This window comes from Gracilinanus agilis, chromosome 4 (assembly GCF_016433145.1).
Source record: "Gracilinanus agilis isolate LMUSP501 chromosome 4, AgileGrace, whole genome shotgun sequence".
NCBI lineage: Eukaryota > Metazoa > Chordata > Mammalia > Didelphimorphia > Didelphidae > Gracilinanus > Gracilinanus agilis.
The window spans coordinates 209,458,240-209,459,387 of NC_058133.1; the positions used below are offsets into that span (position 1 = coordinate 209,458,240).

Genomic DNA, 1,148 nt, shown 5'->3' on the forward strand with positions numbered 1-1,148 from the left:
CTGGAAAAATCACTTAACCCTATTTGCCTCAGTTTCCTCATCTGTAAAATGAGCTAGAGAAGGAAATGGCAAACCACTCCAATATCTTTGCCAAGAAAACCCCAAGTGGGGTCAAGAAGAGTCAGACTGAAAAAAAAAATGACTGAACAGTAAGAACAAATTGAACCTAAAGGAGCTGATGAGATCACCCAGTGAGATAATATGGAAAGAGAATATAGCTTATGATTGGGAGACACCCACGATGAATGGGAGTGGTATAGAGAAAAGTCCAACAAGGATACTAAGGAGGGGACGGTCAGACAGGTAGGAATACCCAAATCCCAGAAAGAAAAGAATATGCGGAAGGAAAAAGTGATCGCTATTATTTAATGCTGGAGAGAATTCAAGAATGAGAATTAAGAAAAGATATATTCGATCTGACAACTATAAGATTAAAAATATACCTTTGGCGCCTAGCACAGTAGGTGCTTAATCAGTGTGTTGAGCCCAGAGAATTAAAAAAAAAAAAAAGCTGCTCAATCTTGAAACGCGAAATTATTGTAATGACGAGGCCTTTTTTTTTTTTTTTTTTAAACAAGGCTCTATGAGAAAGCCAGCAGTTCTCTTTATTCTACTCCCTTATAATTGACAGGAAGTTTAACTTATAGTCAGCACGGGCCAGGGTTCTCCTTTGTCCAATCACCTCACATTTCGGGGAGTGGGGCGGGCACCTAAGCTCCACCCTCTTCTAAGGGGAAGGGGGTGGGTCTATAGGCCTCTTGTACCGCGGAATGAAGCTGCCTGGCAGCCCATTGAGCCAATGGAAATGAAAGTGCCAGTTTGAATGGCCCAATCCAGAATGGGGATGAGGCGGGGTCTCAGCCCTATATAAAAAGAGCGGCCAGGGGCGGAGTGGGGTAGAGGGTGGGTTTTTTTTTTTTGTGTATGTGGGTCTGTGTTTGTCTGTGAGCGTGTGTTCGGTTGGACCCGTCTGAGAGCGGCGCTGCACTTCCTTGCTGTACGTCCTCCCCCGCCTGGGTCCGGCTCCGGCTTCGCCATGACCACCACCACCACCTTCAAGGGCGTCGACCCCAATGGCAGGAATAGCTCCCGGTAAGCGGGGGAGGACGAGGAAGACGAAGAGGAGGAGGAAGATTCTTGGACCGCGG

The 1,148-nt window shown here is 46.5% G+C and overlaps 1 protein-coding gene across 1 annotated transcript in view; it reads left to right on the forward strand.

Moving 5' to 3' along the window:
* The first annotated feature begins 840 nt into the window (after nucleotides 1-840).
* The window catches only part of JPT1 (Jupiter microtubule associated homolog 1), a 16,461-nt gene continuing 16,153 nt past the window's right edge, over nucleotides 841-1,148 (forward strand). The window contains exon 1 of the mRNA XM_044671729.1: nucleotides 841-1,092. Within this exon, the coding sequence (XP_044527664.1) occupies nucleotides 1,037-1,092 (56 nt within the window). The 5' untranslated portion in view covers nucleotides 841-1,036. The remainder of the gene's footprint in view (nucleotides 1,093-1,148) is intronic.